This window comes from Tarenaya hassleriana, unplaced genomic scaffold (genome assembly GCF_000463585.1).
Source record: "Tarenaya hassleriana unplaced genomic scaffold, ASM46358v1 Cleome13, whole genome shotgun sequence".
In the NCBI taxonomy this organism is placed as follows: Eukaryota; Viridiplantae; Streptophyta; class Magnoliopsida; order Brassicales; family Cleomaceae; genus Tarenaya; species Tarenaya hassleriana.
Genome location: NW_010963495.1, coordinates 1,309,518 through 1,324,302, shown reverse-complemented (window position 1 = coordinate 1,324,302; position 14,785 = coordinate 1,309,518). Strand labels below are relative to the sequence as shown.

Sequence of the window (14,785 nt, the reverse complement as noted above, 5' to 3'; positions counted from 1 at the left end):
TAAAAGAGTTTCTAAGCGTGAAGAGGGTGTTCCAAAGTGTTGTTTTGGGACAAAACTCTCATAAATCAACATCTTCTGTCCATACGAAGAAGGCAGTTTTTTTTCTTTGTTTGGAGACAAAAGGCTTAACATGCAAAGAATGGTCAAAGAGAGAGCAGCTTGGGTTTTTCCTCGATGCGTCTCTCTCTCTCTCTCTATATATATATATATATTATGAATCTCTCTTGCATCCCTACAAACATACCTCCTCTCTCTCTCTCTATATATATGTATATGTGTGTGTGTGTATTAGAGGGTATTATCAAAATGAGAAGTGACGGTGAGTCAGAGGAAGGCAGAATGAACCCCGTTCCTTCATTGCTCTCACGTCACGTGACTTGCCATCCTTACCTTTCCTCGTCGTCCCCCCACTTCCCCAAAAGCAACACACCTGTCCACATGACCTTATCAACACCGTCCGTTCTCGACACCACAAAAGGGTATTTAAATAAAAATGTTTTTTTACAAAAAAAAAAGGCTAAAACACGAAGCAATACATTAAAAGAAACGCCCCTCACTTGTTGGCGAAGTCTTTGAGGCGGTAAACCCAAAACCCTAACTGCCATCGCAAACACAAATGGGCGCCAAATTGACACTTTTGTCTTAACCGACTTTCAAAAACCCCATCTCCCCCCCCCACAGACTTCGTTCTTTTTTTTAAACCTACACAGATGACATGTCTCCCCCCTCCTCCTCCCCCACTACTACTCCTACAAACACTGCTAGTGATTTCTTTTGGATCTATCATCTTCTTCTTCATCTTCATCATCATCATCATCATCATCATCGTTTCCACTGGAACCATCACCATCATCATCGTCATCTCCCCCGGAAGAATTGCCTCCATCATCAGCACCATCGTCCCTCTTTCTCTTCAAGTGAGAGGAAGAAGGAGGGCATATAACCTGGACTGCATCGTCGTCGTCTTCTTCTTCTTCGTCCTCAACATTGTCATCTTCGATGTCTTCATCATCTTCTCCATCATCTTCTTCTAGAGTCTCTGCAACAGCAGGTAGAACCAAGTATCCCCCTTCATACCCTCCGTCCTGCCATTGATTATTTGTATGTACATTCCCACAGTTAGCCGAAGCTTAACAACAAACAGCAACATGCCCATGGGTCTATAATCACAAATTTAACAAACATGTTGAAGAAGAACGCATGTAATGCAAAAGGAAACGGACTGTCAATCTAGATGGAGATTTAATCAATTAAAACAAGACAAAATCGCAAATCAGAAAGCCAACACAAACAAACAGCAAGTATTATTCCTCAAGACAATAATCAACAAAAGTAAAGCTAGGGATCTCACCTCCTCTTCAGCATCTTCTACTCCTTGTTGTTCTTCCTCAGTCTCACCATCGCCATCCCCATCATCGTCTTCCCCGTGCTCGTGACCATCAATCTCTCCATCTGTGCTTGTTAGCGCCCCATTGCTCTCTGGCACCCTAAAATCTCCCTCATCATTATCCACCTCTTCTTCATCTTCATCCTCCTCCTCATCTTCAATCCCTTCTTCATCGTCGTCGTCACTATCTTCAATCTCATGCACCTCAACCACGTCATCATTATCCTCGCCATCCTCTTCATCAATCTCTTCCTCCCCAAATTCATCATCATCATCATCATCACCATCATCATCTTCTTCATCATCTACATTCAAGTGTTCAACCATAAATCCGTTCGCCTGGTGACTAACCCCATTCACCTGTCTTCCTGTCTCTGTTTCTTCTTCATCAGCTTCACCCTCCTCTTCCTCATCAACCTCCACAACACCCTCCATTCTTTCACTGTGGCCATTACTCATCCTGTTCGGCCTATCTTCGCCATCAACCTCGCAACTCCCAGGATCATCTTCATCATCCTCGTCTTCCTCACCCTCATCATCATCCTCTTCTTCATCTGACTCCGGTATCTCGTTCTCCTCAGCATCCATCTTATCCAAATACCGCAAGGATTTAATTAACCCAAAAACCCTAGATCGGTAATCCTTAACCCGAGTCACCGGGCACTCATATAGATCAAGAGAGACAAGTTTCAACTGAGCTAAAGGCACCAAATCCTCGACAAACTGTATCCTATTGTTGGACAAATCGAGGTCGCGCAAAGAATCCAGCCCAGCTTGGACAAGGAACTCAAGTCCACCAGCAATCCTATTGTCAGACAGAATAAGCTTCTGGAGATTCCCAAGACGAGGGAACTGCTCAAGCGAAGAAGCGCCAATATTAGCCATAGAGAGATGTTCGAGGTTCCGGAACCTCTCCAGGAGGTCCGACTGGGGAAGGCGCCCCTGCAAGCACTTGACGGCGCCGTCAATAGTTAGGGTTCGGACAGCCAGGGGATCCGATTGTCCGTCCAGCGCCGTCTCTACGGCTCTCTCCCAGATCTCATCCATCGAATACGATCCTCTCCAAATGAACTCCCCAAATGAAGAACTCCGCTTTCTCTCTCTAATCGATTACAAGGAAGAAGATTTGTGCAAGGTGATCAGAGATTATACAAGGAGTGGCATGAACGATAATCACGCAATCGACGGAAACCGGAGATCCTTCTTCGCCTCTATCACCAGACTAGAAAACCCTAGCGAGTTGTTCTGTCAGCTTGAACGAACTGCTCCTTCACCGATTTGCTCCGAAGAAGACGACGAACAGCGAAACCTAGGTTTATAATTTTTTTTTCCTTTCCTCTCTTTTTTTTTTCTTGATTTCTCCTTTCTGACGAACTGAAACAGAGATAAAACTCGACGAGGGTTTGAGAATAGTGCATCGAATCGATACCGTAGGATTGGAGAGACGGGGATGGCCAACGTGGATAAAATGAACGGCACAGATCTGCGACCTGTGTGCTTTGTTGCGACTGAAAAGACAAAAATAGCCCTGGACAGTCGCCTAACCCTTCTCCTCACGCGCCACACGCACGGTCTGCGCGTGAAAAAAAAATGAAAAATCCCACACAAGCCGTAAAAACAGAGATCTAAGCTCCTTATTTAAGATCGTACAAGCAAATCGCAAATACGATGATAGAATACATATAAAACCAATAACAATCTATATGTATATATATATAACACAAATAATGTTTTAAAACAATGGAGTTGAAAAAAAAAAAATTTACCACCAAGCTATATGATGACCATTCGAAGATTCTCCAACGGGTTATATATGTTGATGAGGACAAATATTGTGTCGTTCCAATATGGATTTTCACACATCAACGGACATCGATCTGGATTTTTTTAAAGATTTTATTTTCAAGCCAAATTGTGAGCATAACAAAGAGATGGAAAGCAGGATCCGATCTCATAGAAGTAAAAGTAGATTGGCTTACAATAATTTCATGACTCTGCGTTAGGGTTAGGGTTCTTGGTTCCTGTCTTTTGACAGCCACCACCTCTGATCTCTGCATAGCCAGGAGGCAGTTTAGGTGGTGGCTGTACAACAGACACGTTCATTGACGAGCCGGTCGCACCAGATGATGGCCGGAATGACCAGTTGATAGTGCTCACACCTGAGTTCGATGACGAGTACTGGCTCGGCTGCCTTATATATGCCGAACTCGATGACGGGTCGCCCTGTTGCTTCTCGGCTTCCTGTGAACGGGATTTTCTCCCCTCGCCCTTCTCGCATCCTTGGTTCATTACAGAGATGGTGTCACACGAGGGTTTTCCAAGAAGCCAAGGCTGTCTGAAACTCGGCTGCTTATTATCTTCCTTGCCTTTTGGTTGGTAGCCGGTTGCTGCATCAAATGTCTCACCCGGTTTAGTCGATGGTTTATCTCTGTCCGAGGAGGAATTCGCTTCAGCTGAATCCACGGCCCTGGGAGTTGTGGAACGGGCAGTGGAGATGTTGGTTGTTGGAAAGGCTTTCTCGGGCGGGACAGCGGGCGTGTAATTGGACGGAAGAAGATCGTCCCAGTTCTCTAGAAGTTCCTTATAGACTTTGCGGAGGGTGACCTCGGTCAAACCAGTTACTTTACAGATCTCTGCCTGTGTCTTGCGTTTATCTTCCAACTGACAGGCGAGATATATAGCAGCTGCTGATATACTGATTGGATTTCTACGAGTGCAGAAACATTTATTGATCACAACTTCTCCAATATGTGTAGCCAATTCCTACAAAGATTTAAGTAAACAAACAGGACAAACTTTTAGAATCATGCTCACTTGAATCAAGAAAGAGTTGAAGAAACTGCAATGCCCCAGCTTGCAATGGGGCCAGTACATGTTTAATTGTCACTTAGAGAACCTCTATGATGATAGATCTCAACGACAGGAAAGAAGATTGATACGGGAAGAGCCGAGGCATCTCAAATAGCTCCTGCTCGCATTGCAATTACGGCCTTAAGAAAACAATTAAGACGCCATTCATTATATATACCTGAGCAGATTTGTTGAGCTGAAGGAGGGTACAGAATCTCGGCATATGAACTGATATAGAGTTACTGTTGATGGGCTGACTTAGTTGTAAAGCTTCCCCCAAAATCTTTATGTATTTCCCAATCTCCTTCTGTGGTACATTGGCTGCAATGGAGATTTCCTGTTGTGCAATGCAGGAGATATAAAATAGGCATGTCCAAATAATGGACTGACAATGCAAAAGGATAAACCGAAATGCAGCAAATACAAGCGTGATTGTATGTAAGTTAGACCGAAATGGTCTGCAAAGAGTAAATTATGAGCCATATTGTTAAAGAAACTCATCACACAAGTAATTCCAAGCCTTGAGAATGATCACCGACGGTCAAATACTGATCATACAAACAGGCATACCGACATAGAAGCTCGGGAACCAACAAGAGCACAAGCTCCAGCAACTTATCGAATGCAGTTACTAGACCACTAGTTACTGAAATACCAAAATCAACACAAACACTCAGGCATATATGGTTCAACCAGCATGGGCATTGACCTCTAACACAAAACTTGAGAACTGTCATGAGCAATTACATCTTGCCCTAAACCCTAAACCCAAGGCCAGTAACTCAATTCATCAGCTTTACAACATTACATGGAAACTACATCTCATTGACCTGACAATGTAATTGCAAGAAACGAAGGCTCAGTAACGTTCAACCATTTTTTTTCCAAGGAAATTGACGACCTAATTTCAGAGAATTTGCAACGTACCTGAAGGGTTCTGGGTTCCTGGGCCTCCCTTATGGCTTGAACAAGGCAAGCAGTGGCTAGAGCTTCAACGCTTCTGTTCCTCAAGCAAGTGGCGGAGCAGCAATCCCTAAACAGCTGGAAAGCGTGCTCCGAGATATCGCAATCCAACCCTAGAATCGACGCCACATCGATGATCTGCATATACGCCCTAAGATTATCCACCACAACCGTCGACGAATTCGAATTGGAACCCGAACCAGGATTCGAATTCGCCGCGGATGAAGAAGCGAGCTCCAGGGTTCGCTCGAGCTCGGCGAGATAACCGGAGAAGGAGAGGGAGGAGCGGAAGAAGAGGGGGCTGGGCTCGAGGGACCAGGTGGAGAAGGCGGTGATGAATCCGGTGGGCTCGAAGGGATCTTCTTCATCCTCCGGCGACTGTTGCGGCTGCGCCGCCGTCTGGAGATCGGAGGTGACGAGGCAGAGAGGGGTGTCTTGGGCTCGGACATGGAAGAGGTGGTGGTTCTGCGTCTGACGCTCCTCCACGACGCGTCCGCAGGAAGAGCACTCCATTATCGATCGGCCTGTGGTCGCCGTCGCGCACCGCCCCTGACCCGCCGACGAACAATACGGACATTTCATTCTCTCTCTCCCTCTCCTTATACCGGCTTCACTGATTTGTTGCTCCAGGAGATGGAGAAATTGTGTCGTGTTATATATACACAAGTGGGTTCATATATGCCTGGATCTGAACAACACCGATTTCATATATATATAAAAAAAAAGCGAATTTAACTTGAAAACTAAATGATTATAACTTTTTAAAATCAAATAATCGAATGTAAAAACAAGTTGAATAAATATGATTTAGATTAAAAAATAGGGTGACCAATTCGGGTTTCGGTTCGGGTTCGGTTATATTCAGGTTCTGTTATTTCGGTTATAGAAAAACTATAATTATTCGGTTTTTACATAGACTTCGATTCGATTCGATTTCGATAAAAAATTCAGTTTTTCAAAAAAATTATCAGTTATTTTCTCGGTTTTTTCGGTTATTTTTTATTCGATTCGATTTCGATTTTTTCAAATTTAAAGAAATCATAACCGTTAGGTTTTATGTCGGATTCGATTCGAGTACGGTTATATTTTATTTGGTTCGATTCGACTCGATTATTCGGTTAATAACCGAACCACCCCTATGCGGCCAATGGCCATGATGCCTTGGAAAAGTTTTTCTTTTTTTAATTTCTGAAATGAACAGAGCGGTTGGTGACGATCATGCATCGATTTCTTTAGTCATATTATCGATCGATACAATTCAATTCAAAGGGAGATTCCATCTTTTTCACACAAACTTCCATCTCCCAACTTGTGAACTGTTTCTTTTTTGCTATAGCTATCTTTCGTGTGTAGACCTGAAACGAGAGCAGCGGTCCATCACCGGCCACCTGCTGCTGGTTTACGTAGGATTCTCTTCAGGCTCCTTCCTAATTCCCTTGCGCTCTTCGGACAACATTTAAACAAAAAAACAAAAAGAACAGACTCTAGGGTTAGTTTACGAATACTGCAAAAGCAGAAACTACATTTGATTCGGTGGAACTAATAATGGTTCGCTTCAAGCCATGAGTTGTCTCAAAATTCCCTGGATACGGAATGTGAAAATATGACATATGCATAAGTTTTTATATTCTTCAAAGGTGAGATGACACATACTATCTATGAAGCATTTGACACAAACACAATTTGATTCTTTACTAAAGAAATCTCGCCCATGACCTACTTTGACACAGAGATACACCCAAAGACCCCTTCTCCCTAAACCGATATGAAGTCGGTTCAAAGCAGGTAGTCCAAATCTCCTACAACTACAACAAAGAGTCGACGTAAGGACGGTCCATTAGAGAGAGCTCGAGAAACATTTTAAACCCATACGATTGAAAAAAGGGAAATACCTGCAAATACTATGAAAACAGAAAATCAATTGCATCATATGATATCACATTGTGATGCTAAGGTGATCGAGTATTGAATATTGAATTTGACCACCAAATGTGAAGGAGATCAAGACAAGTATCTTTTATGCCATGAAAAAAAGAAGAAGACAAATCAATAGATTTATTCAGTCTCCACCTGTAACATAAGCCAACCATTAAACCAAAAAGAGAAGAAGCTCATCGACCACAAAACTTTCCAAGATTGGCAACTCACATCGTATTATTGATAAGCAACTCCGCCCAAATGCAAAGACAAGCAAATCTAGTACTAGTTTTGAGCAGAAACTTACCATGAAACTAATATCATAATTTGAGCGGCAAACTTGAATTCAGCAGAACAAGTTAGTTCAAGTCAATCGAAGTTCTCACCATTAATCACCCAAAAAGGTGTTTGCAATCAGAAACTAGGTACATCACAGCTGTTTCAGCAACTAGAATTCATAGAAGACCCCCCGGTTTCTCAACTAATATTATATGTAGCATTGACATGTCAACACACTTTTGAGTCTCTATGAAGAGAATCTAACAAATATTTGTAAGACCAGAAAGCACTTAGATACAGAACGACCAGATCACATCATTGCCAAAGACCCCTCTTTAATTGTACAGAAAGTCACATCAATGCAGTTGAAGTTAAAACCCAGTAGCCTCCCCAACAAATAGATCAACACCAGAAAGTTTACACACATGGACAAGATGAGCCACGAAAGGAGTGTGACTTTGGAAGAAGTTTAATCCAATTTGGAAGTGACAGAAAATATCACCCAAATTGTATAAGGGGATCCCATAACCATTCTACAGCTACAACAGAAGCTAAACCATCAAACTGAACAGAGAGGAACATGTCCAAGATCAGCAATTCACAGTGTTCTAACACTTACTTAAACATAGAAACCTCAATTCCCATCAGTGACTTCAACACATTCGAATCAAGCAAAAGGCAAACTGCTACTAGTTTCGACTAGTGATTTTTGAAGAAACTAAAGGGTCAGCAATCGAAGAACATTTACCATTGATCGAGCCGTGGGAGGAGGATCGAGAGTGACGGAGCGGACCGACATCTTAGCGATCTCACCGATGGCAGCCTCTCTAACACCAGGGACATCACTTGTGAGCTCCTCGTACGCCGCTTCGAACGCCTCCTGCCAAAACCTCGGCAACCTGATCCGATGGCCGTTAGTGTACACATCCCACATATGCTTCACCACTTTCTCCCTCTCCTCCATTTCCTGACCTCGAAAACGCACCAACAATCAGCCAAAAACCTCGAGACACAAAAGCCAGAGGAAGAAGATGACAGAGGAACAGGGACCAAACCAGAACGTCGAGGTTGTCGTAGGATTGAAACCCGAGATCGTCTGATATACGGTTCAGATTCCCATCGGACAGACGGAGAGTGACGGTTCCGGCGAACATCGACCAAAACGCGAGAAGCAAAATCGCCGCGAGTGCCCAGAACTTGTACCGACCTTTTCCAAACAAGGCCGAATCCGCCGTCTCCTTCTTCGAATTCGCCGCCGCCGTAGTACCGGTCGTCGTTGTCAAAGCATGGTCGTCCTTCATCTCGATCGGAGACACAGAAACTCCACCGAGATCGAAAAGATAATGATTCGTGGAAGAGTCGGCTTCCTTCGATTGATTGATTGCTCTCTCTATCGAGAAGTTGAAGTTCAGCACCGGAAGTAAAAGCTTTCATTTTCGGTGGGCCGACATTGCTTAATAATGGACCGACCTCTTTATATAATTTAAATCGGTTCACATATTTTTACGTGTGTAACGATCAAATCAAAACCCGATTGTTTGAATAAAACATGTGCCGATGCTAACCATACACTCTCCATGTCGCATAGATAAATACCGATTTTAAAAGACAAAGAATTTACGATTACGCAACAAGAAACACAGTTAAAGATCTTGGGCCTTGTGTTCGTCACTGTAAAACCAAACCGGTCGCGGCCCATTCCTCTGGTTTCGTGCGAAAACGAAACAGGAAGAGGGTCAAACAGTGGTGCGTCGTGAATTGTTGTCACCTTCCCTGGAGAAGAGCATCTCAATGTCTTCCAGGGACTTCCCTTTGGTCTCTGGAATGAGGAAGAAGAAGAAGTTCCAAGCCACGGCCGACACACCTGCGAACAGGAAGAACACTCCTCCTGTAGTGATGGCATTGCTCAGAGACAAGAACGACATCGACACTGTCGCGTTCATCACTCTGTTCACTGCAACTCCTAAACTCGCTCCTTGTGCTCTCAGCTTCAATGGAAACACCTCCGAGCTGTATACCCACGTGATCGGTCCTAACCCAATCGAGAACACCGCCACGAATGTGTACGCCGAGCAAATGCTCAGTACCAACGCCCATACGAGCTTCCCTCCTGCGTTTTGCGCCATCGTCAGACCAAACCCTAGCACCGTTAGGGCACAGAACATTCCTCCCACGCTTGTCAGAAGCAGCTTCCTCCTCCCGATCTTGTCCAGCAGAAACGTCGCGGTGAAGATGAAGACCATCTTCAAGAACCCTACTCCGATCGTCACCAGGAAGAGCTTGTCCTTCGCCGTGATTCCTGCCTTTTTGAAGATCCTCGGTCCGTACAACAGCACGGCCTCGATCCCTGTCGCGTGCTGGAAGAAGTGGATCCCGAGCGCCGTCAGGAGGATCCGTCGGACCGCCGGAGTCGGTCGGAGGATGAGATCCTTCCAGACATCCTCTCCGTGTGTCTTCTTGTTATCGAGCTTCACCACCTCATCGTCGATCTTGTCGTCGATCCCTGCCGCCGATTTGATGTCCCTGTAACGGATCTCCGCCTCCTCCGGCGAATTCGAGACCTTCGTGAGTATCCTCTTCGCCTCGCCGAGGCGGCCCTGGAGAATCAGCCACCGAGGAGATTCCGGCATCTTCAGGATCCCGAAAGCGAGGACGAGCGATGGCACGGCGGCGATTCCGAGCATGAGCCGCCATCCGAGGTGCAATGGAAACTTGGAGAAGAAATAGTTTACCAGATAGCCACTGAGGATTCCGATGCTGATGCAGAGATGGGGAAGGGAGGCGAGGAGTCCTCTATGCGAGGCGGTTGCAATTTCGGCCGAGTAAACCGGGGCAACCATCAATGCAAAACCAACTCCTATACCGGCGGTACACCTCCCGGTTAAGAGAACCGGGTAATTTGGACCCCAACCCATCAAAATCGAACCGATCATGAAGAGAATGGATGCCAAAACTATGGTGTAACGACGTCCGATGATGTCGGAAGTTCTTCCGGCCAACAACGAACCCACGAGGGCACACAGATTAAGGATTCCGGTAAGAATCTCGATCTGAACATCGTTCGTTTTCAGATCTTCTTCGATGAAAACCATCGCACCGCTCATAACTCCCGTGTCTGCCAAGAAAACGAACCCATTAACGAAAAGCTTAATCCAGAATGTTTACATTTGTGACGACGAAACGTATAAGATCGTACAAGAATGTGAAGGACTCACCATAACCGAATATGATGGAGACGATGGACGCAACAATACAGCATGCGAGGGCGTACTTGTTGAGTTTTGCATGCTCTTCGCCCGCGGCATGGTCCGCCATCCGAATATTTGTATGTAACTATGTATATATACACCAAAACTACAGTACAAGTATTAAACTACGTACGTACGAGTGGTGTGTCGTCCGTAGATCTGTGTATGAGCTTTGTCGGAACGTTTTGGAGTCTGGGGTTCACTCGGGGAAGAAGGATATATATGGAAATTTGAACCAAGTGGACAAAGGTGGTCCACATCTCGACCTCTGTATATTTAGAAACTAAACATGATGACCAAATCAACATTATATGAAGACCATGTCTTTAGCTCTCATTTTTTGTTTTCGGTTATGTGTTTTCGGTTAAGTATTTTTGGTTTAGTGACATTTAGCTTGGTTTAGTTGGTTTAGTATTTCTGGTTGTATAAATACGATTTGGCATTTTATTTTTGAAAATAAGAGAGAAAATTTCCACAACTCAGATTTGTTCGTTCTCTTATTTCTCTCTCGATCTACAAATTCGAAATGGTATCAAGAGCTTGGTCGATTCTTTTGGTTTTCGTCCTGATTTGAATTTGATTTTTGTTGATGTCGACGCGATCTACTGATTCCGATGAATCACCGATTCCGGCTTCAGGTTCGCATTATGGTTCTTCGTCAACTTCTGATCCATATGCGAATCCTCTGTATCTCCATCCAGGAGATTCATCGAGCTTGGTTCTAGCTACGGACAAACTCGTTGGAGAGTCCAATTACAGTTTGTGGTCACGATCAATAATCAAAGCACTAAGTCCGAAGAATAAGCTGGGATTCATATATGGAACTGTCGCCTGTCCTCCAGAGAATCATCCTGATTCAGGTGCGTGGCAACGATGTAATGATCTTGTTTGTACCTGGTTGAACAACTCTGTTACTGCTGAAATCAAAAGTTTGACAATATATCTCGACATTGCGAGTGATATTTGGAAGCATCTTGAAAGAAGCTATAAACAGACGAATGTATCGAAGATTTATTCTGTACAGTTGCAGTTAGATAATCTGTATCAAGCAGATTCATCTCTGAATGCATATTACAACAAGTTGAAAACTCTATGGGAAGAGTTGAAGAACTTTGATCCTTTTCTGAGATGCACATGTGGTCGCTGGATGTGTAATGCTGATGCAAGATGGTTGGATTTTCATGAAAGAAGGAATGTGGTGAAGTTTTTAATGAGGTTGAATGAGTCTTTTCAGCCGGCTCGGAGATAGATTCTGATGCTGGATCCGTTGCCTGATATTTCTCGGGCGTATAACATGATAGTTCAAGAGGATCAACAGAGATTGAATTATAATCATCCTGTGGATTCAGTCGCATTTCAGACTTCTACACCTTATCAGGTTCAAACTTGTGAACTGTTTCTTTTTTGCTATAGCTATCTTTCGTGTGTAGACCTGAAACGAGAGCAGCGGTCCATCACCGGCCACCTGCAACTGTCGACCAGCAGTACAAGTCGAAACCTCCTTTTTCTGGCTCATCTCAGAATAGTTCTTTTCAGAACTCTCCCAGACCTAAGTTGTTCTGTTCTCATTGTGGGATGAATAATCACACAGTTGAGAAATGTTTCAAGATACATGGATATCCTCCTGGACATAAAGGAGGACAAAGTCAAGGGAATTGGCAGAATAGACAACCTCAGCAGAAGCCTAGGAATTATGGAGGAAGCATGTCGAATAACCATATCAATATGGTTAACACTAATGCAAATGATTCCACAGAACTTTTGCCTGGTGGTACCAATACTCCAGGATCAAATGTTACTAGATCTGACTTTGATGATAAAGCAGAAGCGTTGATCAAGCAGTTCACTTCTCAGCTACAGAATCTTAGACATTCTTGTTGGTTTAGTGCTCTATGATGTACTGTTTATGAGCTTTGTTTAGATACATTTGATGTATTGATACTTTTTATGGGTTTTATGAGAGTATTTGATTCATTACATGTTCTAGCATACTAGATCTGTTATGAAATCCGTGTATCATTATGAATGATACTAAACTCCCTAGTCTTGTGTCGTTATGGGAATAACGACATAATAAGACTAGTATGATGTGTGATTGATGATCATATAGATGATCATAGGTATTGGATACGATCACAGTCATAGGTCTTCGTTGGAGAACGGAATACTGGATTGACCTGCATGAGATTGTCACATGGACTAGCGTCATGACTTGAATCTCATATGACGGTTGCATGATTGGATCCTAAGACCTGAGATATTTACGGAATCCAACATGAGGAGTTGCGTGCTTTGATTACGTCAAACGTCCTGCGTAACAGGAGGATTATAAAGGCGTGTGTCAGGTACGAAACGAATCATGTACTGGATTGTAGATAGTCAAGACGGGATTTGTACCTCTCGTAAAAGAGAGAGATATCGCTGGGCCCCTCGTGTGAGCGAGACTGTAGAAATGTGTGGCCGCACTATAGACGAACGTCGTCTATTTCAGACAGTCGAACTCAGTGAACGAGAAAGCAGTCGAATCAGATAAGGTGGCTTGTCCATGCCTTATGTTCGACATATGATATCGTGATACAAGAGGATCATCAACCGGAATCATCTATCACGAACAAACTCTATTCGAGATAGGTAGTCATAGTGTCTTGCTAGAGACCGCCTATGACTTGTATATCCGAAATAGAGATTTCGGGTTATACTGCTATATCGAATGAGCCTACAGGGTCACACACGCAGGGAAGGACAAATGCACGAGAGAAAACGACGGAAAACCGAGTCGGACGGGTCGAGACCCGACGGTCCACAACAACACGCAGCCCGTCCGTTCTAGGATGATAGAACGGACGGTCCGCACTAAACATAGACCGTCCGTTCTGCCTTACTGGAACGGACGGTCCACGTGCAATTCCGGACCGTCCGTTCCAGGTTCCAGTTTTCCGAAAATTAAATCGAAATTAGGGTTAAATCACTTTATAAGAAAGAGATTAGAACCCTAATTCTGGAGAGACTTTTTAGTGTCGACTTTCAAAGGTTTGAGAGAGCTTTTGGTCGAGATCCAAAGAGTTCAAAAACTGAAGAGTCTCGTTTTCTTGAAGCACAAAATCGAATAGAGATTCGAGTCCTTGCAGACAAGTTCCAAGCGTTGGAATCCATCCCGAAGTGTGGATACGTGTAGAGGGCGAGGTAATTTCCTGCCTTTCGTGATCAGACGTGTTCTTCGATTGATACATGCCCCGGATCGATTGAGGTAAGCGTTCTAACGTTTCTACGATTCATTAGAAGCATGGTTCTAGGGTTTATTAAATTTTTGTTTTATATCCACTGCGTAAACCCTAGAATCGATCTCTTAGGAATAGGATTCGCTCTAGAGATCCCAGGAAACCCAACAGTGGTATCAGAGCCTAGTTGCTCTGTTTTGATTTCGTAGAACCCGATCACGCACGTTTTGGGATTTGAATTGTTTGAATCCATATTTGCTTTGATTTCTATACATGTTTGATGATTGAATCTAGTGTAGATTGCATGTTTCATGTTACATAGAGTGCAGGAGTTCGAATTTTGGGTTCACAGGAGAATTCGGATCAGTTTCGGATCTGATCGGGGCCGAGAACTAGGGATATCAATTAAGCCCGGAACCCGGCTCGAACCCGCCCGAAAATTATAAGGACATGAGGCTAAAAAATGTAGACTCATTAAACTTCGGGCTTTCGGGCCTTGGGCCAAATGGGATACGGGCCGGTCGGGCCGGGCCAGTCGGATCTCGGGTCGGGCTTGAGGCCCGTTAATTTTTTTTGGTTTTTTCTAACCTTCTTTTCTAAACCAAAGTTTTACCTCTCTATACTTATAAATATGTGTGCCTAAATATATATATATATATATATATTTGAACCAAATGATGAACTTTTATATCTTGGTTCCAATTAAACTTTTTAAAGTGACGGGAGTTTTGAATTTCTTAACCATATTACATTATATATATATATATATATAAGTTTACATTTTAGAAAGGGTAGAAGTTTTCAAATATATATATTTTTAAACCATTGTTTGTATATGAACATATTGATTTTTTTCTATAGGTTTTAAATTAATTACATCATAGAATTTCTTTTTATATTATGTTTGTTATTTTTTTATCACG

The 14,785-nt window shown here is 43.5% G+C and overlaps 4 protein-coding genes across 7 annotated transcripts; all 4 read right to left on the bottom strand.

Annotated features, from left to right (window-relative positions):
* Positions 1 to 460: 460 nt before the first annotated feature.
* Positions 461 to 2,727, bottom strand: LOC104807447 (acidic leucine-rich nuclear phosphoprotein 32-related protein). The gene is made up of 2 exons (XM_010532727.2): positions 1,352 to 2,727; positions 461 to 1,085 (listed from the first exon to the last, which is right to left on the bottom strand). The coding sequence occupies exons 1-2, from the start codon at positions 2,432 to 2,434 to the stop codon at positions 762 to 764; spliced, it is 1,407 nt and encodes a 468-aa protein (XP_010531029.1). The 5' UTR covers positions 2,435 to 2,727; the 3' UTR covers positions 461 to 761.
* A 148-nt stretch (positions 2,728 to 2,875) lies between these two features.
* LOC104807446 (plant-specific TFIIB-related protein 1) lies at positions 2,876 to 5,859 on the bottom strand. 3 transcript variants are annotated; one of them, XM_010532726.2, is made up of 4 exons: positions 5,165 to 5,859; positions 4,416 to 4,574; positions 3,367 to 4,150; positions 2,876 to 2,960 (listed from the first exon to the last, which is right to left on the bottom strand). In XM_010532726.2, exons 1-3 carry the CDS (start codon positions 5,780 to 5,782, stop codon positions 3,374 to 3,376), a joined length of 1,554 nt encoding a protein of 517 aa, XP_010531028.1. In that variant the 5' UTR covers positions 5,783 to 5,859; the 3' UTR covers positions 2,876 to 2,960; positions 3,367 to 3,373. The 3 variants fall into 3 exon arrangements, with proteins under 3 accessions (XP_010531028.1, XP_010531027.1, XP_010531026.1); XM_010532725.2 differs by lacking the exon at positions 2,876 to 2,960 and adding an exon at positions 3,080 to 3,264; XM_010532724.1 differs by lacking the exon at positions 2,876 to 2,960 and having other exon boundaries at positions 3,266 to 4,150.
* Positions 5,860 to 6,406: 547 nt separating this feature from the next.
* Positions 6,407 to 8,826, bottom strand: LOC104807445. 2 transcript variants are annotated; one of them, XM_010532721.1, is made up of 3 exons: positions 8,452 to 8,826; positions 8,145 to 8,363; positions 6,407 to 6,643 (listed from the first exon to the last, which is right to left on the bottom strand). In XM_010532721.1, the coding sequence occupies exons 1-3, from the start codon at positions 8,695 to 8,697 to the stop codon at positions 6,578 to 6,580; spliced, it is 531 nt and encodes a 176-aa protein (XP_010531023.1). In that variant the 5' UTR covers positions 8,698 to 8,826; the 3' UTR covers positions 6,407 to 6,577. The 2 variants fall into 2 exon arrangements, with proteins under 2 accessions (XP_010531023.1, XP_010531025.1); XM_010532723.2 differs by lacking the exon at positions 6,407 to 6,643 and adding an exon at positions 6,797 to 7,005.
* A 90-nt stretch (positions 8,827 to 8,916) lies between these two features.
* Positions 8,917 to 11,123, bottom strand: LOC104807444 (probable polyol transporter 6). Its single transcript, XM_010532720.2, has 2 exons — positions 10,612 to 11,123; positions 8,917 to 10,511 (listed from the first exon to the last, which is right to left on the bottom strand). The coding sequence occupies exons 1-2, from the start codon at positions 10,709 to 10,711 to the stop codon at positions 9,133 to 9,135; spliced, it is 1,479 nt and encodes a 492-aa protein (XP_010531022.1). The 5' UTR covers positions 10,712 to 11,123; the 3' UTR covers positions 8,917 to 9,132.
* Between the last annotated feature and the right edge of the window lie 3,662 nt (positions 11,124 to 14,785).

Bases quoted from the DNA above. Each gene is read 5' to 3' on its own strand.
- LOC104807447 (XM_010532727.2), bottom strand. From the start codon at position 2,434: ATGGATGAGATCTGGGAGAGAGCCGTAGAGACGGCGCTGGACGGACAA. The intron at 1,086-1,351 runs GTGAGATCCCTA...AATCAATGGCAG, and splicing joins TAGAAGATGCTGAAGAGGAG to GACGGAGGGTATGAAGGGGG.
- LOC104807444 (XM_010532720.2), bottom strand. From the start codon at position 10,711: ATGGCGGACCATGCCGCGGGCGAAGAGCATGCAAAACTCAACAAGTAC. The intron at 10,512-10,611 runs GTGAGTCCTTCA...TTTTCTTGGCAG, and splicing joins CTCCATCATATTCGGTTATG to ACACGGGAGTTATGAGCGGT.
- LOC104807446 (XM_010532726.2), bottom strand. From the start codon at position 5,782: ATGAAATGTCCGTATTGTTCGTCGGCGGGTCAGGGGCGGTGCGCGACG. The intron at 4,575-5,164 runs GTACGTTGCAAA...ATTGCACAACAG, and splicing joins AGGAACCCAGAACCCTTCAG to GAAATCTCCATTGCAGCCAA. The intron at 4,151-4,415 runs GTATATATAATG...AAATCTTTGTAG, and splicing joins AGCTCAACAAATCTGCTCAG to GAATTGGCTACACATATTGG.
- LOC104807445 (XM_010532721.1), bottom strand. From the start codon at position 8,697: ATGAAGGACGACCATGCTTTGACAACGACGACCGGTACTACGGCGGCG. The intron at 8,364-8,451 runs GTTTGGTCCCTG...TTTCGAGGTCAG, and splicing joins ACGACAACCTCGACGTTCTG to GAAATGGAGGAGAGGGAGAA. The intron at 6,644-8,144 runs GTAAATGTTCTT...TGTTGTCCGAAG, and splicing joins CTCCCACGGCTCGATCAATG to AGCGCAAGGGAATTAGGAAG.